This window comes from Hyaena hyaena, unplaced genomic scaffold (genome assembly GCF_003009895.1).
Source record: "Hyaena hyaena isolate Hyena2069 unplaced genomic scaffold, ASM300989v1 scaffold_138, whole genome shotgun sequence".
Lineage (NCBI taxonomy): Eukaryota > Metazoa > Chordata > Mammalia > Carnivora > Hyaenidae > Hyaena > Hyaena hyaena.
In genome coordinates this window covers 1,800,959-1,825,834 of record NW_024080770.1, presented here as the reverse complement: position 1 = coordinate 1,825,834, position 24,876 = coordinate 1,800,959, and the positions used below count along the sequence as shown (strand labels likewise).

The window sequence follows — 24,876 nt, the reverse complement described above, 5'->3', positions numbered from 1 at the left end:
CCCAGGAAGGACGCTCTTTGGTAGCAAGCCCCAGCCGGAGATTGGCTGGAAGGCCCACAGCGGGGTTCTTAATTCGGGAACGGGGCTTCGCTAAGGGAGCCAAGGGAGGAGAGCTAAGAGAGGAGAGCGATTCCTCAATGCCTCCTCCATGCGCCCCCTGGCTCAGCCTACGCATCCTGGGCGAATCTGTGGGAGGGCTACACCTGCAGCTTCGGGAGCCCCTGCTGCCCCTCGGGGCCCGCGGGTTAGGGGTGATGTCTGCTGTCGTCCCGTGCATTCCGACACGAGCAGGGAATTTGGGTGGGTGACTCCCCCGAGGAATGCCGCATCCAGGAACCGCGCCGCCCTGGACCTGGGGGCGACAGGCTGCGAAAGGCGTATCTGGGGGCTCGGGGGTCTGAGGAGGCTGCAGGAGCCGCTGCAGGCGGAGAGCGGGAATTTGCCGGGGGCGGGGCGGGGCGGGGGCGGGGCGGCCCGGCAGTGGCCCAGCCGAGGGGGCGGGGCGCCTCATTAGCATAGCCTCCTCCCCTCCCGGCGCGGCCCTGCCCAGCAACCCGAGCGGAGGCCGGCGGCGCGCAGCCTGGGCGGCTGAATGGGCGCTCGGCTCCGGGCCCCGGCCCTCCCGCGTCCCACCCTCGCTCCGGCTCCCGCCCCGCCCCGGCCTCCGCCGGCGGCCGCCATCCGCCGCCCCGGCTGTGAATGAAAGGCAGGCGCCGCCGGCGCTGGCTGCAGGCGACTCGGCGACGCGGCCTCCCAGGAGGCGCTCGCCCCGCGGAGATGTACGGTAAGGAGGGCTCTGCCTCCGGGCTCGAAAACTTGCAGGGCGCGGACCATTGTCCTCCTGCGGGGCCCGGCGAGGCCGGGGGGCGCGGACTCGGTGCCCGGCCGCGCTCTTTCTGTCTTTCTGTGCGCGCGCGGGTGCGCGGAGAGGACAAAGATGCTTAAGGCCGGGGACCCTGGGGTCCTCAGAAGTCCTTTGGGCTGGTTGTTTGCGGACGTGGGGTGGTGGCTGGTGGTCCGTCGAGGGCCTGGGGGCTGGGATGATCCCGAGCGGCCGCGTCCTGGGGGAAAGCGGGTCTCCCTTGGAGCGGAGCTGGCAGGGAGCGTTGGTGGAGGTGGTCGTGTGACAGCATTTGCAGAATTAACAAAAGCGCGTTGTGCTGGGGAGTTTTATGCGGGAAGCCGATCTGGGATTGCGGGGAGAGCTCGCTGTCTGCCTCGCGCCCGCCTCCGAGGACGTGGGGGGCGGCGCCGGTGCAGAGGGCTGGGGCACCAGCCAGTTCTGGGAGCCTCGCGTCGCCGCCCCTGGATGGACGTGGCCGCTGTCTGCCCCAACCGCCTGCCGCCTGCGGGTCCCAGGTTCCCCAACTTCCAGATTCACCCTCCGCAGTGATGAAGGGAGGAGACGCGGCCGAGGGAGCAGCGCCGCTCTGGGTAGCTGGCCACCTCTGGCTGCGCCGACCTCTCTGCCTCCCTTTCCCAACCATCCCCTCAACTGACGTGCAACAGTTAGCCAGACGCCCCCCGGCCCCGATGCTCTGTTCTGCTTTAAAATTCGCCAGGCATTTCTCTGGTTTGGAGGCCGTGTGGGTGAAGAAAAGAAAGCGCTTTGGGTCTCACATTGCAGCTCTAATGAATGGAACTCTGGAAACCCAGACCAGTTTAGAAATCAGCTGCGTTGCAGAGCCTCCAGACACTCTGAGCTGCAGGGTGTGTGTGTGTGTGTGTGTGTGTGTGTGTGTGTGTGAGAGAGAGAGAGAGAGAGAGATGTGATCTCGATGGATGTAAGTCCATCAGCCACTAGAACTCAGGGTCTAGCAGCTATTTAGGGCCAGCCAAAGAACTGGAGCTGTGCTCACTTCCCATCCCCACCATCCCCACTGCTAGGCCAGGTACCCACTCAGGTGGCACCAGAGGGGTGAGTGTTGTGAGAAGAGCAAGTTCCCAATTTAACCCACCATGGAAGCCCGCTCAGCTTGCCTCACTCTGCACACAGACTGTGAGTCACAAAGTTTGATGGAGGCAGAGGAGGATGCTGAGCATGGTACCAAGGCTTGGCAATTGGTGGGCCTCACTAGAGAGAGAGAGAGAGAGAGAGACATTCAGCCCTTTCCTGAGTGTCCTTTCCTGCCCCGTTGATCCCACATCTGCATTTCTGAATCAGGTTGAAACATCAGGCGATCCCCTCCGCAAGAATTATTCCTCTTGGATGCACCCAAGGGAGGGGGGTTGTTGACCTGAGATTGTGTTCTGCTGGCCAGTGGGGGGGGGGGGGGGAGGGAGGGACTCTGTAGGAAGGTAACAGGGCGGCTGTTTTATAAGCTAGGAGGTTGTGAGGTTCCCAGAAGAAAGCTCTAGTTTCTTTCTTTCTGTTTTCCCCCCTCTTTTCTGCAGACTGTGCAGCCTAAAGCTGCAGATCACTTGACAAAGCAAAAACATGTGACCCACTGCAGGGCACCTGCAGTGTTAGGAGTTAGGACAGGCCCGTCAGAATGGTAAGAATAAGGGACCCTGGCTCTGCTGGTCCACCTCACTGCCTTTAGCCCAAGATGGTTTTGATAACTGATCCCGGATGTCTGGACCTTGGGGGGTCCCACCCTGCCTCTGTTGTATGAAGCAGATCAAGGAAGAGTCGGTTGGTACAGAAAGGTGAACCGGGAGGCCCACATATCTGGATGTTATTTTTGGATACACCACAGATTTTCATTTCTCTGTTACGTTTTTCTTCCTCCAGATACAAACAGAGATGGCACTTCGTCCTAAATCATTCATAGAAAGATTATAAGGAAGGGATCCTCTGTGCAGTTGCCTGCAGCAAGGGAAAATCACGGCAATGCTGGCTGGGAGATTGTTCCCGAGTCTTGCTTAGTGCAAAGCCTTGTCTTAGAAGGTGTAAAAGGGAACCCACTCCCCAAGGGGAGGGCTCGTTGGCCTGGATTTTAGTCTTGTCTTTGTTTTTGTGAAAAGAAAGGGTCCATGTGATACTTATAATCATTCTCTCTCCAGAAGTCAAGAGCGTATGAGAAAAGCAGGGGACAGGGAGGTTGGGAAGGCAGAGTCACAGACTTCTTATATTTGGTTCTTCCCATATTTTTCAAGTGATTTGTCCAAGGTGACACAGTTAGGTGGAATGGGGGAAAATGAAAACTGTTCAGTGTGCCGCACCCCCCCCCCCATGCCTTGGGTAAATGCTCAGTGGGAAAATGCCACCAGGGATTTTATTGGCTGATGGGCCATGAGTCCCCCATGTATGGCCGAAAGTCACCTAAGCTGTAGGTAAAGTTGTCCCTTGACCATGCACCTTGATGACTTGATCCACTATGAATTTGTAAAATCTGATTCCTGTTGCCACCTCTCAGCTGCCTGGGGATCCTGAACAGACCTCCCTCCCTCTCCTCTTCTCCCCTCCTCACCTCACCTTGGGCGCCAACAACTCAGTCTTCCTGTGTCTCCAGCCTCTTCCATCCCCTTCCTTCTATCTGTGGGAGAATAAGGGCCCCTTGTCTTGGCTGTAGGATATAGTTCCGTCTGAGACGGAAGGATTCCTAGAACTGGGGTCAGCCTTTCTCAATCTAAGGGCCAGTTCATGGCTATGTAACTGCAGACAAGTGGGGTCATCGCTCAGAATTACATGTCCGTGTGAAATGGCAGAACGCCATCTACCTCCCCGGTCTGGGGTGAGCCTCGAAACGGGGCAATGGATGTGACAGTGCGTCAAGAGGTTCTCCACTCACGAGACCAGGTGCTCAAGAGCCTCGCGCCTCCAGGTCCTCTTGACTCTTTACCCTTCTCCCTTCCTCTCTGCCAACCCCCCAAGATGGCTGTTTGCGTCACCTCCCTCCCGAGGTTGACCGCACAAATCACCTTCCCTCGCTAGCCACTCAAGCCACTTCTCCTTTCCCTTCACCAAACTCACCCCAGCTGCCTTCTCGCCGCTCACTCATCCCTAAACCCCAGCTGCTTTCTGGAAATGGCTCTCCTAAAGGACACAGGTGACCTCCCCCAGCCTTGTTTATACCCATGAACACAGATTGATAAGGGATCTGGAAAAATAAAAGCTCTTTGTACTGAGGTAGAAAGATTGTGGGCAAAATCTTCTGAAAAACTGGGTTCCCCATCGTGTTTCTTTGTGTTAGAATTGTATAACTAAGTTCCCCTGTTCCTCTCTCCTGGGACTGGGGCTACGGCCGTCCTGCCCGGGAGTGTCCCACTCACCCACCGAGGGGAGACAGAGCTCTGTGAGAAATGCTGCCCTCCAGGATGAGGACGGGGGCCATGGAGAGCAGCTGGACAGGACATCCCCAGAGCCACAGTCCAGACAGCCCGATCCCCCCCGAGGAGAAGCTGTTCTAAGAGCTCACCTCTCACCTCTCCCTCCCCACCTCTAGGTGCTGCCTCATCCTCCACATTTGCCTTTCTTCAGGCTTCGTGGTTGAGGACACTGACTGTAGGGAAGTGAGCAATGGCGTACAGCGTTCTGTAAAGATGCCTTAGAGCACACACGTGTGGGCTCCGTGTGGGTGGTGTGGAGAGGCTGCAGGGTGGGGCTGAGGCCCCCAGAGGTGCAAGGCTCACTGCTGCAGGGAAGCTCCATAGCTTCTGCTGCTCGACATGGCAGGAAACTCCCCCCCCCCCCAACAGGCGCGCGCTTGTGTGCTGAGACCCCCTCCCCCAAATCTTGAGGCTCCTGCAGCCATATCGTGTGGTGTTTGGCCCGGGACAGGAGCTGTGTGGCCTGCCTCCCCTTGTGCCCGCCCCCACTCCTCTAGTCCCCTCAGGAGGAGAGCAGGATCCCTCTTGAGACTCACGGTTCAGTGAATCCAAAAGCAGTTTTCGTTTTGCGCATACATAAAAGTAGAAAGTTAACATTACCTTATAGACAGGCTAGAAAAAAGAGGAGGGAAAAGACTGCCCACAATCCTAGACACTAAAACTAGCCTTTAAAAAAATTATTATTATAGGGACACCTGGGTGGCTCAGTCGGTTAAGCGGCCAACTTTGGCTCTGGTCATGATCTCACAGTTTGTGAGTTAGAGCCTCGCATCAGGCTCTGTGCTGACAGCTCAGAGCCTGGAGCCTGCTTCAGATTCTGCGTCTCCTTCTCTCTCTGCCCGCACTGCTCATTCGCACCCTGTCTCTCTCTGTCTCTCAAAAATGAATAAACATTAAAAATTTTTTAAAATTATTATTATATAAATTACTACTAGGAATTTCTACGCACCTGCTTTTGCCCATTCCTTGAAGTTTCTTGCCTCATCCTGGCTGTTACCCTGGGCAGGATGGTGAAGGAGCATCCGAGAGCCCTATAGCCTGGGTCTGAACTCTGACTCTGCCCTTCAGGCAACATAGGACTTGAGCCTTCCTGATCTGTTTCCTGGCTCTACAATGATGATAACGCCCACCCATCTCACTTCAGAGATTAATCAGGATAAGAGAGCTGCCCCCGCTTTCTCCTTCTCTTCCCTCAACTCTCTCTTCTCTCTGTTTCTTAATAAAAAGTTTGCAGAGAAACAAAACTATATGTCCCATAAGCTTAATATCAGTGCTTGTGAGACCTGTTCCATATATAAATAAAGGAAAATCCAATTTGAAAAGCATCTTGTTTTTCCTGGTAGTCATCCAATCCTTCTAGAAAATCTGGAAAACACGGTAAACTATAAACAAGTATAATTGCTTTTACTCTTTTGATATCTTTCCTTCATGCATTTGCTTACGTGGTTGGAATTAGATTCATTTTACATAATTTTGTATTGTATTTTTTCTACCTAACATTAGAATATAAACATCCCCACCTCTCCAGGTTAATGGCCATCATTTTTTTAATGGTGGTGTACCAGCCCACTGGGTGCAAGCATAATTCCTTATTGTACATTTAGGTTGTACACTTAGTATTATAAGCCTGGGAAGGGTACCTGGTGCCCAAAGCTTTCTCTGAATTTTGGGATATTTCTCTAGGCTCTCCAGATGGGTTGTTCAAGGTATATAAACACTTAAAATATTTGTTACATATTGTCAAATTGTTTTCAATATATGTCAGTTATAATCCCCCTAGCAGCCATGAGAGGACCTATTTTCCTGTACTCTCAAAAGCATTAAATATTGAGACTTTTCCCCCTAAACTTTGCCAATTTGATGGAAATGTTGTGTCATTTTAACTTGTATTCTTTATTTCTAGTGAAGTTAAACACCTGCTGTGTTTTTTAACTGTTTACATTTTGGTGAACTTTCATACAAGTGAGGGCTTGATTTATTGAGGATATTAACCACTGGCCTGTCATTTGCTTTATGCTTTGTGTTTTGAAGGGAAATAGATATAACCTGTCAAGTATTTGTGGAGTGTCAGTTACATATGATATTCCATAGGGCATCAAGGGGGATACAAAACATATAGAAGTCCTTTCCATCAAGAAAATTACAATTTCAGTAGGTAACCAGGTGGTAAAACATGCAAAATTGTGAATGATACAAAGGTGGATTCAGGGTTGCAAGTAGAATGGAGTTACGCGTTCGGTGTTCAGTCAGCAGAATCTCAAGGTGTAAGAGAGCACTGCGAGGTGGAACCTTTGGGGAGGACTTCAGAGGGGGTCTGAGGGCTGGATGTCTCGAGAAGAGGGTAAGGGCGTGCAGGGTAGAGGCACCAATGTGAGAAAGTGCATGAAGGTGGGGAGAGAGAAAACTTATCTAGAGAGAACCAGGGGGAGGCACTAACAACATTAGATAGAGAATGACTTGATAGATGAGATTTTGTCAGGATAAGGGCTTTTCACTTATCCCTATGAGGATGGGAACTATTGAAGATTTTAAAAGGCCAAAAGGCTGATCTGCTCAATTGATCATTTAGGGAAATAAAGCTGGGGGCACTGTGCAGAATGGGCAGGAAGATGAAATGAAAATGAAAAAGAACAGATAGTTGTTGCAGCCACAGGTGGTAACAAAACGGGTGAGAAAGCTTTGGACCGGTTACAATTGTGCCTTTTCAGTGGAAGATGTTTGCCCCCTTAAAAAAAAAAAAAAAAAAGGCAGTAGGACTGGGGGTGGGGCTGGGGAGATAAGGGAATTGAAAGTTTTATTTTTTTTAAGTTTATTTATTTATTTTGAGAGAGACAGAGACAGCAGGAGTGGAGATAGGCAGAGAGAGAGAGAGAGAGAATGCCAGGCAGGCTCCGTGCTGCCAGTGCAGAGCTAAATGTGGGGCTGGAACTCATGAACCCATGAGATCACAACCTGAGCTAAAACCAAGAGTTGGATGCTTAACCAACTGAGCTCCCCAGTCGCCCTGGGAATTGAAAAATTCCCATGTTTCATAAAATGTGGGTTATATAAGCACACATAGGAAATAAAGTTTATTTTGAAATAGGTGCTAAGTCACTTAGGGCTGTAAATTTATTATAATTTAACTTGTTCTAAAGATGATTTGGAGCATATAATTATACACATACATACACACATATAGACATACCTGTCCTACAATAAATAAAAAGATCAAAGCCAAGAAAATCTAAGAATTGTACAGAAAAAAGTAAAGCCAAGTATAAAGTTATTTAAGGAAAAAAAAAAAACCACATACCAACAGGCCCTGTTGTAAATTCAGTTTTGAGTTTCCTACAGCAAATTCAGTTTTGAGTTTCCTGTAGGCCAAAATAGAGGGGGAAAGTCATTTGTAAGACTCATAGCATCTGTAGGGGGTTTTTTTTTGTTGTTGTTGTTCACTTGTCTAGGACAAAAACAGCTTTTTGAGACACTGAGATGTGAGAGAAAAATCCTCCCCAAACTCCTCCTAGAAGAGGAGATATTTCATAAATATTGGTCTAAATTAGATTTTTCTTTTGCAAAAATAGTTCCCTTAATCTGCTCTGTACCAGTCTGGAGACTATTAAGACCTGTCCAAATGCAAGTTTATGATTCTGGTTCCTCACTTTGAAATTGCCCCTAGCTCTGTCCTGGGCTTCCTTCCTGGTTTGCCACAAGCCAAGACTCACTGAGGTTCTTGACCCACTTCACGGCCACAGATGTGAGTTCTCCTTCCACACATGACTGTGAGTCTTCTAAGGCTTTCTCCCTGGAGAAGCCGTTCTTGCCTTTCCAGCTGGAGAAGCCGTCTGGTCACTCTCGTTCACGATCTTTAGTTAAACTCCCTGCACAGCTGTGTATCACCATCTAGTATTTTTCTGGTCTGTGCCCTGCTAGACTGTCAGCTCCGTGAGAGCAGGGAACTCATTTCTCTCTTTCCCTCCTGCCTCTTTAGGGCATAAGACACTACCTGGTACAGAGTAAAACACTCAGATACCTTACTGAATGAATGAATCCTAAGTTAAGCGTCATCTTTTTTATTTACCTCTTTGTAACTTCTGACCCTCTGCGTGTTTCAGCCTTAGATGTGTTTTGAATAGCAATACAATTACTATTACTCCCGTTTCCATTCATTGGGCACTACTGTGTACCAAGCAGTAGTCTAAGCACTTTTTATGTATTAACTGACTTAATCTTCCCCAAACTCTATGGGTTAGGGATTATTATTTTCATTTTAGAAATGAGAACATGGAGGCATTGAGAGCTTTAGTAACCTGCCCGTGGCTACATAGTCATGTGATAAGGCTGGGATTTCAATCTAGGCAGAGCGTGGACTCCCCCCGTCCTGACACAGTGCTGTCTCTGTAATATTCTGAATGTTTCAGAGAATATGGGCCTTTCCCTTGCAGAGTTCACTCTACTTCACAGCCTCACCAGTGTTCATTTGGGCCGTGCAGGGGCATGCAGAAGACACAGGTGAATCCCTGAGGGGCATGTGGCTTCTCTTTGGTCCCAAGCCAATCAACACAGAAGCTGGGAGCTCTCACTTCTGAGTAGGATCCTCTACCTCTGGGCACCCTGCTCACCTCCTTTATCATTGTTTTGCTTTGTGGGAGAGAAAAGGCCCCAGGAAAGCCCAAGGTGTGGATAAGTAAGAAAGGAGCCAGGAGAACAGGTTGGTGAGGGTGGAAGATAAGATACAGGAGCCAGTGATGGCCTGAGAACCCAGGAGGCTAGGGCACTCATGTCAGAGAGAGGGGCAGGTAGAGGAACAAAGTGGGGCTGGCACAGCCACTGCTGAGTCACACAGTGGTGTGGTCTGGAGGAGAACAGAGACTGGACCTTCTTTAGTGGGAGTACCTTCTGCTTCTCTGACAGTTTGGCTGTGAATTAAAACTCCTGGGTCACCTGGGTGGCTCAGTCTGTTAAATATCCGGCTTTGGCTCAAGTCATGATCTCATAGTTTGTGGGTTCAAGGTCTGCATCAGGCTCTGTGCTGACAGCTCGGAGCCTGGAGCCTGCTTCAGATTCTGTATCTGCCCCTCCCCTGCTTGTGCTCTGGGTCTCTCTGTCTCTCAAAAATGAATAAAATTAAAAAAAAACAAAACACCTCCTTCCCTGTATCTTCAGATCCAGCCAATCTGGATGCAGTAATCACTGTCTCTGAGGGGGTGGGTTAGGACTGAGCTGTGTGTGTGAGAGAGGGACAGTGGCCCCAGACTCACATGGCCACTTTCTAGCCATAGGACCCTGGACAGTTCCCCTCTCTCTGCGCTCATTTCCTCCCATGTAAAATAAGGATAATCAGTCTGCCTGAAGAAGTGAGGGTATATTTAGGTATATTAGGTATATTAGGTATATCTCAAATGAGATAATGTCTAGGTGCAGGTATTTACATTATAGAACACTATAGGCCCATGAAAGGTGATATTATCCCCATCCAAGCAACTCCAGTGGATGCTTCTGGGGGCAGGCCCACCACCTCTCCAGAAACAGTGACCATCCCTGTGTACAAGGATGGAAATGTCATGTTTAGACTGTGTTTGTTAAATGCCTTAGATGAAAGGGTCTGATAAAAACAGAGAGCTGCTTCCATATTGTGAGCTAGACACCTGTCTCTGAAATCTACTGGCCAGATTAGGTCCCCGAGATGCAACAACCATAACACTGATTATATTGAGCACTTTCCTGTCTCCTAGAGCGCCATCCATGGATTGGCGGCCCGTGACCGTGTGCCTCTCATCCCTGCACCAGAAAGATGAGAAATTCTCGTAGACCACAAAGAAGATAGACACAGGACCTTTAGCCAAGTCTTACTCTATGCTAAGTTCTTGTGCGTTACTGACATTTAGCAATGTTTATTCCATGCCATTCTATTCATTAACTCAACTCAGAACAGCGCTTTAGTGGTGGAAGCCATTTTTTCTGGGGTTGAGCTGACACAGAGATTCAGAAGTCCGACAGTTTGCTCAAGCTGATGCAGCCGGTGGAAGTCATTTTTCTCCATTGTCTCCTAAGCAGGCGCTCATAGAGCTCCGTGGGAGAGCAGACCCTGCCTTTGTGCCTGGTGACAATTAATGTGCCTTATACCAAACAGCAAATTTCACTGTAAGGGAAGAATTCCAAACTGAACATTTTAGTAGATTTGGCATAGTTTTGTCATAGCTTTACATCAAAATGCACCTCCTGTGGTCTGACTATAAATCTGAGAATTAGGGCTTCTCAGTTCAAATGCCAACTTTGGTGACACCCTACGGAAGGACCCGGATACATTCAGGCACCCGGAAAGCAGGAGTGCCGAGATTCTTAACTTGGCAGAGCTCTACGCTTCATCTCACGCTTACTGAGAAAGACTTCGCTCTGTGTCCCAACTTTCTTTTTAGATGGATAATGCTCTAAATAACATTTATAAATTGTGTGAAGAAGAATCGCCAAATTACAAGAACATTTATAAAGATCTTGGCAGAGATCCCTTAGAAAGGAAATACCTGTAATAAAGTGATGTCTTCTCACTACTTGTACAGGATGGATGCTTCTAGGGCAGAAGCATATAGAATGCTGCTGAAAAACTCCAGAGCTCTGTAGCCTCCTACCACATCTTCACTGTATCTTATACTTTGCTGTTATTTTTGTTATTTATTTGTCACACTGGATATCATTTAGTTCTTCCTCCACTAGATCTGTGAACCTCTTGAAGACACAACCTCTACCTTAATTATCTTTATTTTTCCTAGCATCCAGAAGAGATCTTTGGGATATAGTAAGAGCTCAAATGTTTGCATTGAACTATAAAATCATTGTATGTGTCACCCATCCATCCACTGATCCATCCATCCATCCATCCATCCATCCATCCATCCATCCGTCCATCCGTCCATCCAAATCGAGGAGCCTGTTTCCAGGATACCAATGATAGTGGGCAGGGGCGAGGCAAGGGAATTCAAAAAGAATCCTGAAGTGACAGCAGCAACATTTCATCATCTTACTTTGTCTTCCCCCATTGGTCATAAGAATATACCAGAATATAGCCATTTGACTTTTCCTCTAGACTTTGATGGTGTTAGTCGTGAAAAACAGCCATTTGGCCTGCCCGCTGATATGGTGAAGGGCAGTTAGAGAGACATTCTCACATGTTTCCTCCTTGGTCTGTGGAGCTCAGAAAAAATACCACAGTCTTTTTCTTCAAAAAAGGAAAGTCACTTAGTGGTATAATTATGGGTAAATCTTTATTTTGATTTCCATTCTTATCTTTTGTGCATTATACTTTCACAAACCAAGGAAAATGAAAAAGCTCTTTTTAAAATTTTTAAAAAATGTTTATTCATTGTTCAGAGACAGAGCGTGAGCAGGGGAGGGGCAGAGAGAGAGACACACACACACAGAATCCAAAGCAGGCTCCAGGCTCTAAGCTGTTAGCACAAAGCTCGACATGGGGCTCAAACTCATGAACTGAAAGATCATGACCTGAGTCAAAGTCGGATGCTTAACCAACTGAGACACCCAGGCACCCCAAAAAGGCCCTTTGAGGCAAAGGCAATGAAATGTCTGTTTCTCATTGCTTGGAAGCACCTGGCCAGAATGTTCCTGGATAAAGCACTACACAGCCTTGTGCACCTTTAGACTCAGAGCTGGAGTGTGGAGGCCCTGAGTAGAATAGCAGAGGGATGCCAACCTTGGCTGAGGGTCATATCCAGACAGCATAGAAGAGGAACAAACACCAGGCTCTTCCGATTGTTTCCATCAAACTCCAGAAAGTGCCTGGTCTTTTAGCAGCCTGGCCCAGCCCCTGGTAAATACAGTAAACACGTCTGACTGTCTTGAGAAGTTTGGCCTCAAAGCTATTCCACAGCACTGCTAGGAATGTCCTCTTCTCCCCCAGATAACACTATCAGAGAAGAACAAGGCTGAGTGTTCTGGAGAGGAGTGGGTGGTGCTGGACGTCATACAACGCTTTCCTTCTGCTTGATCAAGGACATTCATTTCTGTGCTGGGAAGGAGAGCTGCCCATTAGGGCTGATTCTGGCTCTGTGAATTTGAATAAAATTCTCAGCCTCCCTCAGATTTAGTTTTGCCATCTGCAAATTGGGAGAGCTGGCCTGGATGGTCTTTAAGGGTTTCCCCGTTCTTCGGTCTACTAATGGATTGGAGGAGCTGTGTGTCCCAAGGCTGAGGAAGCAGGGGCTGAGGGTAAACCCACAGCAGGAATCTTCAAAAGATCTGGATGGCAGTATAGACACTGTGATCTCAGGTCCTCTATGTAAACTGTCTATGCATCCATTTCCTCATTGATAAGGTGAGGATAATGATCCCTTTGTTAATCCAAACAGTGCCTGTCTTAGGGTCCTGTTGATTAGGGACGCAAGCTGATGAGTATGTTGGGGTAGGTGTGGGTAAGAGCTGTGTGGCTTCCAAGTGCTGGGGGCTATGATTCTTGCTTTATGTACATTCAAATTTCACACAGATCCTGTGTGGGAGATATTCCTTTCCTTTGGCCTATTTTCAGATAATAATAAGAAAGGTCAGAAAAGGGGGCGCCCAACTGGCTCAATTGGAAGAGCATGGGACTCGTGATCTTGGTATTGTAAGTTCGAGCCCCACATTGGGTGTAGAGATTACTTTAAAATATTTTTGAAAAGTTCAGAAAATTTAAATGACTTGTTGGAGGTCAACCAGCTTATAAAGTGGCATAGCCAAGATCTATTTCATTCCAATGTTATTTTCTTCCATTCTGCCTGGATTCTTATTGAAAACACCATCATTCATTGGACTACATCAAAATTTTAAAAATTCTGTGTACCAAAGGGCTCTAAATGGCCTGCTCTGAGGTGAGCAACAGAGTACAAAGGCAGTTTGTGGAACAGGAGAAAACATTTGCGAATCATACATCTGATAAGAGATTACTATCCAGAATATATAGGAAATGCCTACAATTCAACAACAACCACAACAAACTTGTTAAAAAATGGGAAGGGGCGCCTGGGTGGCTCTGTCGGTTAAGCGTCCAACTTCGGCTCAGGTCATGATCTCATGGCTCATAAGTTCATGGGTTTGAGCCTCACGTAGGACTCTGTGCTGACAGCTCGGAGCCTGGAGTCTGCTTCGGATTCTGCGTCTCCCTCTCTCTCTACCCTTCCCCTGCTCGCACTCTGTCTCTCTCTCTCTCAAAAATAAACATTAAAAAAAATTTTTTAATGGGCAAAGGACTTGAGCAGACATTTCTTCAAAGATACATAAATGGCAAGGTGCTCTAATTATTAGGGATTTGCAAATCAAAAACACAATGCCATATCACTTCCGCTCGCTTAGGATGGCTATGATCAAAACTCCAGAAAATAACGTGCTCTGGTGAGGATGTAGGGTAATTGGAACCCCGCGGGCGCTGCTGAGGGCAATGAAAATGGTGCTGCCGTTATGGAGAGCAGTATGGCGGTTCCTCAAAGAATTAAAAATAGAATTACCATATGATCCAGCAATTCCACTTCTGGATGTATACCAGAAGAAGTGAAAACAGGGCCTCAAAAAGGTATTTGTACACCCACGGTCGTAGCAACATTATTCAAAATAGCCAGGAGTGAAGGCGACCCAAGTGCTCATCCACAGATGAGATGATAAGCAAACCGGGATGTATACATGCAGTGGAATATTACTCAGCCTAGGCAAGGTTGATGACCTGGCATTAGTCACCTGATTGCTTATGGGGTGTAGACAAAAGGAGACCAGAAACTGATGTCATCGTCTTCTTTGGATCACTGGAAAACTCTTCCAACTTAAATGAAGAATGTTATTAAATTTTTTTTTTTTAAAGAAAGAAGATCTATATGAATAAAACTGAGGGCTGGAATGGGATGGCATTTGGAGGAAGCAGCAGGGGCAGTGTCGGGGGGGCGCATTCACCCTGGGTGGCAGGGTGTCCCAAGGAGCTCGCCACTGAGCAGTGGGGCTGAAGTGCTGCGAGAGGTCTGGCGGGAGAGGCGTACAAGACATATCCCACAGAGGGAAATAAACAGTGGATTCAGGTGTTGACCTCAACTGAGCCACAGGGGCTGGCATCTTAAGTCGCAGGTTGATTTTTGCTCGAGCTGCCTCTCACACGGGCAGCTCTAAATGGCGGCAACAAGCTTTATTTATTTACAGAAAAGCTCATACTCCATGAGGGAGCCAGCCTATAATCAATGCCTGGGGATTAGCCCTGAAAGCAAACGGCTGGAATACTAACAGCGGTTATTTCTAGTGTCATAAGATCGTGGATGATTCTCGAATCTTCTTTAAAAAAAACATTTTTGCGTTTTTTACATTTTGTGTAGTCAGTGTGTATTTTAATCACAGAACATAAATATAACCAAAAGTATTTTTTCAGGGCGCCTGGGTGGCTCAGTCGGTTAAGCGTCCAACTTCGACTCAGGTCATCATCTCACCGTCCATGAGGTGGAGCCTGGCGTTGGGCTCTGTGCTGACAACTCAGAGCCTGGAGCCTGCTTAGGATTCTGTGTCTCCCTCTCTCTCTGACCCTCTCCTTCTCGCACTCTGTCTCTCTCTCTCAACAAACAAACAAACAAACAAACATAAAAAATGTATTTTTTTTTATCATGAAAGCCCTGTGGGTAGTTATCTAGAATCTTCTAAGTATGTTTTAGAAATGATTATGTGAGAATGCCTGCAAAAACAAATCTATGATGATAGAAATTAGAAATCAGTGGTGGGGTAAGGGGCTTGACTGGAAAGGGGACCACTTTAGGGGGATCTGAAATGTTTGATCTCTTGTTTGCGTGGTGGTTACCCAAGTGTATAAACAGTTGTCAAAACTCAAGGCAGTGAACTCTTAAGATGTGAGCGTCTCTTGCATGTTAATTACATTGCAATAAGACCGTAGAAAGCCCAGGAAGAGAAAACACGCATGCAAACAATAGCAGGTCTGTTTTGTGTCGCTGGCAGTCGGGTGTGCCAGGAGACAGCAAGGACCTGTGCCAGCCGGCACCAGAGATCTCACCCACAGCCCAAGATGGTCCCCAGCAGCCCCGTCAAAGCGGTCATTGAGAGCTGCTGGCCAGGGGCGTGTGCTACTAGACAGAGTACGTGCTGAGCAGAGGCTGGAGGAAGCCGCTCCGGGAAGTCGAGCCCCTTGTGACAGCCGGGGAGCTGATGGTGCTGGCAAGGCCACGGGCAGGGAGCCCGCAAAGCAGGGCCATCTGGTGTAAGGCCTCTTGAGCACTGCCCCCGGCATTGCCTGCTCTCTGGGACATTAAATGACAAAATAAAGCCTGGCTTTACCAGGCCTGCAGCACTGTCCCTGCACTGACATAGGCACGGCTGGTGGCTGGGCAGGGCCAGGTGTGTGTACAGGATTGATTTTTCCATTTTCTCCCTGGGGCTTCTGTGACCTCACAGCCCACAGTGACGGCTTTTGCCTGAGAATGCTAAGCCTTTAATGGCCTAATTATTCACCTGTTCTTAATAATTCTTAATAATGTGCTGGCTTGTGCCATTTCTGCACAAAGACCTATATCTTCCTGGCTAAAAAAAAAAAAAAAATTCTTTTTTTTTCTAATGACACATTGAAAAGGATAAACTTCAGTGTCTCCTTTGCAGGTCAAGGTCAGCTGTGAACAGTCAAACAGGCCTGGGTTTGAATTCCAGCTATGTCACATAACAGATCAATGACTTTGGATAAGTCCCTTCATGACTCTAAGCCTCAGTTTTCCTCATCTATAACATGGAGACAATAGACCCTACCTCAATATTGTTGGGATGATTACATAAAATAATGCATTCAAACCTCTTAATGGCTCCTGACACATAATGGGAGCTTGCATGTTAGCTGATGTTAGTATTAACAGGAGGGATCGTAATAGGTATTTTATGATGAATATTCTTTTTAGTGACAAGATTGCAGTAACGGGGCCCAAGGATGTGCTTCTGAGGAATCATTCCGCGCTCCTCTTCGAGAGCTTTCTAAGGAGCTGCTTCTTTCTCTCTGGGTTTCTGCTTTCAGAGACGCACAGCACTCTGCTTCGCTGCCTTCTTAGCCCACCTGCTTTTTGCTTCTTGCAAAGGGCAGAACCTTCTGGGGGGACTTTCTTCCTCATGCATGTATGTCCCAAACACCCATGCGCACTAGAACCACTTCATTACAAATGGGTCTTGGCTGTGCATGGCCTGCTGCTTACTTGGCATTTTTAGTATGACTCAACCTAGGACTTGTTTTGCATTTTTGCAGAATTCTGGTGCTTGCTCCTGATTCTGTTTTGCATTTCAAAAATGTTGCTTCTGAAATTTTCCCTCTGGCTCCGAGACCACCCTGGTCCTCGCTTTATTTTTTTAGCAGCTCTGGGCATGGTGCCTGTTTTGTGTTCTGGCACCAACAGCTCAGGCTGTGACAGACTCTCTGCTGATGTATTTGGACTTTTAAAAGATTGATCTTGGATTCATAGCCTTTGAGAGTCTGCATCTTAAATCTGCTAATTCTTCTATATATTTAGAGCACTCACACTTGCTCTCAATCAGTTTGGCTCCATAACAATGAAGCTTCCTCTGGTTTCTATATTTGATACTGTGTGTTCATTTGAAAGCTGGAGGTGAGTAACCCTGCTTTTTATAGGCTGCCTGGTGACCGCAGTGGGAAGCTGGACATATTATAGGAGTGGGGAAGGCAGAGGTGTGTGTCATAAATCCTAAATCCTAATTTCTAGTTCTTAGCTCCAACCTTAAACCAAATTGCCAGGGAAATTTCTAGTACTGTATTGTTTTCATGTAATGGATTCTACTATGTCGCAAGCTTGCTGAAGGCCAGGCTTATTTACCAGAAGGCTTCTTACCCCCCATAGTTCACATATTCTTTAAAAAAAAAGAATCAAGGGGTGCCTGGGTGCCTCAGTCAGTTAAGCATCAGACTTCAGCTCCAATCATGTTTCGCAGTTTGTGAGTTTGAGCCCTGGGCTCTGTGCTGACAGCTCAGAGCCTGGAGCCTGCTTCAGATTCTGTGTCTCCCTCTCTCTCTGCGCCTCCCTTGCTCCCTCTCTCTCAAACATAAACATTAAAAAAAAAATTTCTTTTTAAGAATCAAATGATCAGTGTGCTGAGTAGTAGGTACTCAGATGAATACATTCAGATGAATGAATTCCCGCAGTGAGCTCAGAGCACCGCACAGACAGCTATACACATAACCATTAACTTTTCCCCCTTTGTTCTCATTCATGAAGATTCCCTGGGCTTAAAACGGCCACAAAATACTTCCTTCCGCAAGTGTAACCAGTGTAACCTGTACACTTCTTACACTGATAAACAATGCTTATAAAGTAATAGTAAGTAAATTATAAAATAGCAACAATGTTCTGTTAACAGTAATTCTATCATCAAAACTACAAACTATGTCTGGGGTCCTGAGGCCACTTTCAAAGCACAAGTTGCAAGGGCCACCTCAGATGTTCCCCCCTCCCCCGCAGGGGCCTGCACTGCTGATACTGGAGAAGGCCTGTGGTTCCTCAAGTACTCACAGGTACTCACACGGCATCTGGCGGGGGCAGAGGGGGAAGGCTTGGAGGGGGACATGGGGTAGGGGGTGGGGTGAGCTGCCAAAGCAACATGTCCGCCATGATGGATGCAGATAGACCAAGCATTGCTTTTGCTATTGTTAAGTAAATGACCCATGTAATACTCTAGATGCTTCTAAATTAGAAGTGATGGGAGCTGGCGATATACCTTACACCTCCCCGCCCCTGCCTTCACGTGGCCGTCCACTTATCCATTGTATTTGAGCTTCCACTGTCACCACTCTACGGAAAACCTGTCAGGAAAGCCTCCAACAGAGGTCTGACTGCTGAGCCCCAGGCCTTTGCTGCCCTCTGAGCTCTCAGGTTTTCCTTTCTTGACCATTTGCACTTCTTGAAACTTTCTTCCCCCCCAAACTGGTGTGCCAGTTGCCCCCGGGGTGCCCACCTCCATCTGATGGCAGGTATCCTTGCCTGTCACTGTGCAGATGCTGTGAGGCTCTGTACTTGCTTGTCTCCAAGTGCCCCCCTTCAGCTGTCAACTCCCCTTGGGTGACTCCCACTGGGGAAAAGGAGGGAGAGAAGTCAAGGGGAGCCCACATTTTGGCCCACCTCATCTCTGGCCCTCCACGCCAACCCCACATGTCATCACTCACTCTGGGGCAGGTGAGCCCCCAAGCAGAAACCCTTCCTTACTCCTGATTCCCTTTTAACCTACTCACCACTCCACTGCCAGCGAGAGACTGAATTTGCACACCCGCCCAGTGTGACCCCCCCCACGCCTGTCACACCTCCACATGGGCACTGCTAGTTCACGGCTTCCGGTCCTCTGCCAGGGAAGCCTCATTCCGTGGCCTCTGGGAGGGGCAGACCGCGCTCCATCCCCATATGCACTGGAAATAGGCTCCTTACACATTCGACAGCACAATAAGTGGTCCAGGGGTGCTTGGCTGGCTCAGATCATGGAGCATGCGACTCTGGATCTTGGGGTCGTGAGTTTGAGCCACACATTGGGTGCAGAGATTACCTAAAAGATTTACTAGTAGTGACAGGTCTCCTCTTCGCCTGCCATCTGAGGGCACGTCACCACCCGGCCCCTCCCTATGGCTCCAGCCGCGTGAACACTGCCCTAGACAGACTGGCCGTCCCTCTCCCACAATGCTCCCTTGGACTTGGCTCCTCTGAGCTTTTGCTGATGCTGTTCCCCCTGCCTGGAATGTCCTTGCTTCTCTTGTTTGTCAGTATACTATCTGTGCCTCGTTTCTACTGGGCAGCATCTAAACTGAAACGACACCTCCACCCTTGGAAGTCTCAGCACGCCGGCTCTCTGACCCCAGTGACACTTGGACTTCCTTTTTGTTTTGGCTGTTTGCGCACATGCTTTCACTCCAAGCGACCCCCCGTGCATTCCGTTTCTTTTTGTCTTCCACCACGTCTAATGGACTCAATACGTTTGTGTGTCATGCATGGGTGTGTGCCTGTGTGAGTGAATGAAGTGACTTCTGTGTCTTTAACACCAACTTTGTGTCAAAATTCTAGCAAGAACTGAGCTGAGCAAATGCAGAAAACAGCCCGTGTGTGTGTGTGTGTGTGTGTGTGTGTGTATCTAAACTCTTAGATTCCAAATATTTGAACAGAAAATTATTCCTACCAGATCTGAAGAGAAAATGGAAAAAACATGAAAATTATGTATATTTCTGTATTATCCATGCATCATACATTTTTGTATTATTATCACAAACATTTTTATTGGGAGAGGAAACTGAAATCAAAACTAAAGCTCTAAATCAGAGCTGGCCAGGACGACTTCCTGCGAGCATGTAAATGGTTTATATCTGTGTTGTTCGATACGGTAGCCACTGGCCACGTGTGGCTATTGACCACATGAAATGTGCCTATTGTGCCTAAGGAGCTGAGCTTTAAATTTTATTTAATTTAAGTAACCACAAGTGAGGCGCCTGGGTGGCTCAGTCGGTTAAGTGTCCGACTTCAACTCAGGTCATTATCTCACAGTCTGTGGGTTCGAGCCTTGCGTAGGGCTCTATGCTGACAGCTCAGAGCCTGGAGCCTGCTTCAGATTCTGTGTCTCCGTCTCTCTCTCTGCCCCTCCCCTGCTCATGCTCTCTCTCTGTCTCTCAAAATAAAGACATTAAAAAAAATTAAGTAACCACAAGTGGCTACTGGCGTCCATAGTGGCTATTTTGTCCCCTCATCCCAAGGCCCCAAGCCCCAGCCCCCACGCTGGAGGTAACTGCTGCTCACCTTGCGCTGCGTATCCTTACCGGCCTTTTTTCACGCATTCACAGCCTGTTCTATGCACCTGTTTTCGCACATGCCAGGTGTGTTCAGCCTGTGTGGGTTTCACGCAAATGGTCTGATGTCATACGTGTTCTGCAGCCTCCTTTGTAACTGACAGTATGTTTGGAGAGTTTCTGGAGAGCACGCATAGCCCGGCTTTATGAATTTCCGCCACTGCATAGTGGCCGATGCCCGGAGGTTCACGGGTTTATGGAGCCAGCTCCCTACTGATGAACATTTAGGCTGTTTCCAAACAAAGTCCCCAGCCCACTCTGATCTGCGCATGAGGGCAAGTGCAGAGACTGAGAATGGAATTCTGAACCAAGAAGGGGCAAACATCCATCTTCCCCATGTGGTTCTCCCGGGCCACGCGTGCAGGGTCAGGGCCGGCAGACGGTGCCTTGGAGCCATTACCACTAGTATTATTTTGTAGGAATACAAACCATTATTATTATTATTATTTTGTAGAAAGCTGGCCGACGTGCAATACTGTGATCTTTGTTCTCACTGCTCGTACTGAGAAGCTGAAACCTAGATTTTATCTATCAGGCTGTGATGAGCTCTGAAAATACTGAGACATTAATAACAATTTGAAGATGACACAGACAGCATTCAGCAATATAAGCAGGCTGAGTTCCATGCAGAATTTGAGAAAACCCTGGAATGTTCAAGGCCTCCTCTTTGAGTTAGATTTCTAAATGGGGCATAGGAGGCCCAGGCCGTGGGAATAGCCAAGAGTCCATGTGAATTTGAGTGAGGAGAGAGGCCATCGCCTGTTCTGGTGGCCACAGGGTATCTTATCTTGTGCTTTTTTTGTTTTGTTTTGTTTTTTCCTCATTTTGAAGCATGCTAAAATAAAAAATTGTTAAAGATTCCATACTAGGTTTTTTTTTCCCACCGGTTACCATGGGTTACTGGTGATTTTAAAGTTTAACCCCGGAGGAGGAGGAGCGTGGTGAACAGCAGGTAGCATTCTATAAATTAGAAGCGCCCCTCCGCAGCCAGGAGAGGGAATGGGCCGTCCTCCAGCCAAGAACGGGGAAAGGAATGAGAGCAGCGGCTTGGAGGGAAAAGAGCCTGCTAATCAGACTCACAGACCAGGAACTGGGGGAAAGAATGCAAATGTCTGGCGTTCGTGGCCATGAAAACAAAGGAGAAAATTCACTGTGGTTTGACACCCTCCAACAGGTCACACTGCTTCCTGACCATCTCCTGTCCTAATTTAATCATAATTTCCATAGTCTGGGCCACACCGGGGACACACTTTAGTATATACCTTTCTCACGAAACACCCATCCTAAAATGTTTCCATGTTGTCACCTAGTCTTCCAAAGTATGCCAGTGAGGTTTGCACTTAAATTACTTATTCAAATACATTGCAGCCTGCTGGCTGGGTTTCACTCCGAGTTCCTTTGTTTACAAACATCGTGGTGAGCGGTTTCCCGTGCCCGTGATCAGCAGACATCTGGAAAATCGGAGTTCCAGTGCTGGAAGGCTTCTCTCCATTGTTTTCCCTCCAGATTTGTGTCTGCTTTTAGTGCATTGATTTTACCGGATCGTTTTCAGACTCTGGCCTCAATTCACCTTCTGTTTCACGGCTGGTCCCAAACGTTGCACGTCACTCTGATGCAGTGCTCCTGAAACTGTCATGCCACAGTGGTGGCTGCTTTTCTCATCCCGTTTCCAGGACCAGTGTGGCTAGTGAAGCGCTGTTGGGCGGGGGGGGGGGGGGGGGTGGGGGGAGGTCCCCATTTTGGTCACGAGTTCCAGGTGCTGGACTTCCGTCTCCAACTCTGTGCTGTCAGCCATGGCCTTGGGCTGTTCTTGCTAAGGGTGTGGCCCATGGGGCCCTTCCTTTCTCTTCTCATTGCCCTCGCCATGAGTCTGGCCCTATTGTCCTATGTGATGGTTACTGCTCCTTCTCTTGGTGGCCTCCCTTCTTCTGTTCTCTCTAAACTCAAATCCACCGTCCAGATGACTGTTGTTGATCTTCACCCTCTCACACCTGCTTTTCAACAAGCCCTCAGATAGCTCCTCCCCACCCACAAGATACTTTCTCAATTTCTGAAAACTGTCCTAAGGAAATAATCCAGAAAAGGAAAAAAGCTGCAATGTACATGGACTTGCTGTAACATTTTTAATAGCATGAAAGTGTCAACAAGATAAATGTCAAATAATACAGAAAAGGCTCAGCAAATGATTTATGCCTCCTCACTGGGATTTTAAGCCACGTTAAAAATAATGATTATGGGGGCACCTAGGTTGCTCAGTGGGTTGAGTGTCCGGCTTCGGCTCAGGTCATGATCTCACAGTTCGTGAGTTCAAGCCCTGCATTGGGCTCTATGCTGACAGCTCAGAGCCTGGAGCCTGCTTTGGATTCTGTGCTCCCTCTCTCTCTACCCTTCCCCTGCTCACACTCTGTCTCTCTCTCCTTCAAAAATAAATAAACATTTTTAAAAAATGATGATTATGGAGGTGCCTGGGTGGCTTAGTCGGTTTAGCGTCCAACTCTTGTGTTTGGCTTAGCTCGTGATCTCACAGTTCGTGGGTTCAAGCCCCATATTGGGCTCTGCGCTGACAGTGTGGAGCCTGTTTGGGATTCTCTCTTTCCCTCTCTCTCTCTCTGCCCCTCTCTGGCTCATGCTCACTTGCACACACACTCTCTCTCTCTTAAAATAATTAAAATTGCCGTAACTCGTGAAACTTCTCTTGAGAAACATCAGTCCACCCAGGCTGGCTTACCTTTTATTTATTGGTTGCGCCTTTTTCTCCAACTAGACTGTAAGAGTCCCGAAAGCCAGACCTGTGTCTTGTTAGCACCCAGGCAGCCTTGTGGGGGGTGTGCAGAGTAAGTGCTCAATGTACATGTCGACAAGCCTGTTTCTTCCTCCAGTTGTAGCCAACCCGGTGTGGGGCTGGCTGGTCGCTCAGCTGGGCAGTAAGAGAGGCTCTGGCATGACAGTGGTCTTGTGCCACCAGGAGCAAATCAGAGCCCTATATCAAGGTCCTCTGCAGGTTACCACCTCCTTCGTTATATGCCAACTTTTAAGGAACTATTTTTTTTCATGTTTATTTATTTTTGAGAGAAAGAGAGGGAGAGGGAGATAGAGGTCCCAAGCAGGCTCTGCACTGACAGCACAGAGCCCAATGCGGGGCTCAAATTCATGAACCATGAGACCCTGGTCTGAGCCAAAGTCGGAAGCCTAATTGACTGAGCCACCCAGGCTCCCCAAAAGAACTCTTATTTTGTAAAATATATTCACAGGTAGTTGCAAAGAAATGTACAGGGAGGGCCTGTGTACCCATCACTCAGCCACCCCCAGCGGGAACATCTTGTGTAAGTGTCGTTGAGTGTCAACATCAGGAATATATATATACATATAATAATATTATTATATATTAATATTATTATATATATTATTACACATTATTTTTTAAGTTATATATAACTTTATATATATATATAATATATATAATATATATAAAGTTATATATAACTTAAAAAAATAATCCACCTTCGAAATTATCTTTTTCTACTTGGGCACATGTTCTTCAAACCCTTGCCTGACATATTCATTCACACCTCAAATTTTTACGCACACCTTGCTCCAAAGTCAGAGGGCCTCTCTTGTTCTGTTCCTCACTCTGTTCTTTGCTCCCTGTGTGATCTTGGTCAATTTAACAAACCCCTCTGAGCTTTGGTTTTCTCATCTGAAAAGTGATAATACTAACCTCGTGGAAATTTTCTTTAACTATTTATTTATTTATTTACTTATTTATTTATTTATTTTATTTCTGAGAGAGACAGCATGAGCAGGGGAGGGTCAGAGAGAGAGGAAGATACAGCTGTGGAATTTTTTTTTAAACATAAAGTGCATAACCTAGGCCCACGATACTAATAGGCTGGTGTGGGCTTTCTCCCCTCTTGATACGTGGAAAGCCCTCTTTTTTTCATAATTCGGTGGAATCCTTCTCTTTTAAATAGTGTTCAGATGAATCTCCCCTCGAAATTACTTTCCCATCTCTGGTTGCCTCGGCAGTCCTGCTCTGTGTTTGTGTAACATTTAATTAGTACGATCCTGATTATGTGTTCCATGTTCCTGTCGCATATATTTTCATTTCAGCTTTTGCCGATCAGCAGCATAAGGTGTCTGAGGGGAGACCTCAGTGTTCTAGTTTCTACAAGCCAGCGTAGTGAATGAGAGCCCGGGATGGGTGCCATCTGTAAAATGAGGAAAACTGTGTCAACCCCACAGACTTTCCATGAAGGTGAAACAAACAAATGCCAAGTGGACACTCAGCGCAGCGCCCGGTGCAGACAGGCTCAAAACACGGTAGTTGCTGCTGCCGCTCACACGACACCTCCTTACTTGTGCTTCTCCTCAGGGCTTTGTCCTTGGGCCTCCAAGGGGTGATGTGTATCTACCCAGATTTGGATTTTTAAAATTTTTTTAATGTTTATTTTGGGTGGGAGGGCAGAGAGAGAGGGAGACACCGAATCCAAAACAGGCTCCAGGCTCTGAGCTGTCAGCACAGGGCTCAGTGCAGAGCTCGAACTCATGAACCGTGAGATCATTCCCTGAGCTGAAGTCAGACACTTAACCGACTGAGCCACCCAGGTAGCCCAACATCGATTTGGATTTAAATGTATAAACAAAAACAAAACAAAACAAAAATCTCTAAACAGTTGTTTCTACTTCACTCCACACTCCAAGTATAAAATAAAACCAAAGGACTGAAAGGGTCAATCTCGCTCTGCAATTCTATTTTAGGGGCACCTGTGTGAACTTCGTGAGTTTGAGCC

The 24,876-nt window shown here is 47.6% G+C and overlaps 1 protein-coding gene across 2 annotated transcripts in view; it reads left to right on the top strand.

Annotated features, from left to right (window-relative positions):
* Positions 1–665: 665 nt before the first annotated feature.
* The window catches only part of EFR3B (EFR3 homolog B), an 88,745-nt gene continuing 64,534 nt past the window's right edge, over positions 666–24,876 (top strand). The window contains exon 1 of one of the 2 annotated variants that reach the window (XM_039238347.1): positions 666–784. In XM_039238347.1, coding sequence (XP_039094278.1) covers positions 700–784 — 85 coding nt within the window. In that variant the 5' untranslated portion in view covers positions 666–699. The remainder of the gene's footprint in view (positions 785–24,876) is intronic. The other variant, XM_039238346.1, reaches the window with a different exon arrangement.